This window comes from Acanthisitta chloris, unplaced genomic scaffold, assembly GCF_000695815.1.
Source record: "Acanthisitta chloris isolate BGI_N310 unplaced genomic scaffold, ASM69581v1 scaffold10522, whole genome shotgun sequence".
NCBI classification, from domain to species: Eukaryota; Metazoa; Chordata; class Aves; order Passeriformes; family Acanthisittidae; genus Acanthisitta; species Acanthisitta chloris.
Window position 1 is genome coordinate 5,138 of NW_008659882.1, and position 1,443 is coordinate 6,580.

A 1,443-nucleotide genomic window follows, 5' to 3' on the forward strand; every position below is an offset into this window, starting at 1 on the left:
TAGTTTCACTGTTATGACAGTTTAATAGTATTTTATTTTTTAATCTTAATTAAATTTTACAATTTGTATTTTATGCTATTAATATTTTAAATTTGAAATGTAATGGCAGGTATTACAAAGGTCTTTAATCTTGCTGAGAATGGCAAAGCAAGGACACCAGCAGGTCTAAGCTGATGTCAGACCAATTCAAATCATAATGGAAAAATACCTTTCTATGTGATGATGGTTTAATATTGGAAGGGGATATCAAAAGAGTTGGTGCTTTCTCAGTCACACATCATGACTGGATGAGGCTGTGCTTTAGCCAAGCATACATTATGCTTGAGAAAAGCACAAATGACTAGTCTTCATATGGAGATAGCTGTATGAAATGTAATAGCTGATGATGTACAGGTGGTCCAGTTAAAATCAGAATGTCTGATTTAGGGCTGTTGTGGCATTAAACTGAGTAATTCTCCTGTTTGCTGTGCTGAGTTGGCTTAAGATGGATGGAATAAATTATAGTGGTATTCAGAAGCCTGACCAGATGTGTTCCCACAGGAAATGAGGTGATTGCAGTAGACTGGAAAGGACTGAAAGATGTGGACCAAATCAATATGGACAGCACGAGTTCACTGCATGGCAGCAGCTTCCATCGACCTTCCACAGAGGTGAGTGCCTGTCTCAGACCCACTTACCCAAGGGGATCAGAAAGTTTCCATTCTTTCTGGGTTCAGAAATGGGTGTTGCACATCACTGAGGCATCGTCTGGGAGAGGACCAGAATGCCAGTGAGCAGCCGAGGATCAGACTTTCATACCTATGTAGTTTGGCTTGCACTGAATAGAATTGAGTCACTCCCTTCACAAGATCCACAGTGAGTAAGAATTTGCAAATGAAAGTGCTTCTTCACCACTCATGACAGGAGTGGAACACAACATGGAAGAAACAGTGACAGTTCTGACAAAACTGTAGGTCTGCATTCCTTGAATAATAGATTCATACTGAAATGTCCGGCACCATGTCTGTCCCAGCTTCTGCAGCACAGCCGTAAAATCTTTTGAAGGAACACATTTGTCTCCATTTTGATTTTTAGGGCTCCATTCATTACTAACTCACAGCCAATTGATTTACCATGCAGTATCTCAAAGGCTGGTTCATTTGCTGTTCTGAATTTTTGCATCTTCTGCATTCTTAGATACCTGAATTTTCAGCTCTGTGAGGTTCGAGGTATGCAAGGATAAAAAGATCAAAGCTATTTTAAATGCATAATATTTGAGGAATCACAAATAATGCTTCACAAATAACATTAGCCAATAGCATACAGTTTGAAAAACCTTAAAAATGTAAATGTATAGGTATTTTTATTTCCTTTTTATACCTTACTGGCTTGGAATGTAACTTCAAGAAACTTGCATGGAGTTTCATGGAATCCTAGCAGAAATTGTTGGGCCCAGTCTTGTAG

The 1,443-nt window shown here is 38.7% G+C and overlaps 1 protein-coding gene across 1 annotated transcript in view; it reads left to right on the forward strand.

Moving 5' to 3' along the window:
* The first annotated feature begins 545 nt into the window (after nt 1–545).
* FAM131B (family with sequence similarity 131, member B) overlaps nt 546–1,443 on the forward strand; it is a 6,603-nt gene continuing 5,705 nt past the window's right edge. Inside the window, exon 1 of the mRNA XM_009069579.1 lies at nt 546–650. Coding sequence (XP_009067827.1) covers nt 597–650 — 54 coding nt within the window. The 5' untranslated portion in view covers nt 546–596. The remainder of the gene's footprint in view (nt 651–1,443) is intronic.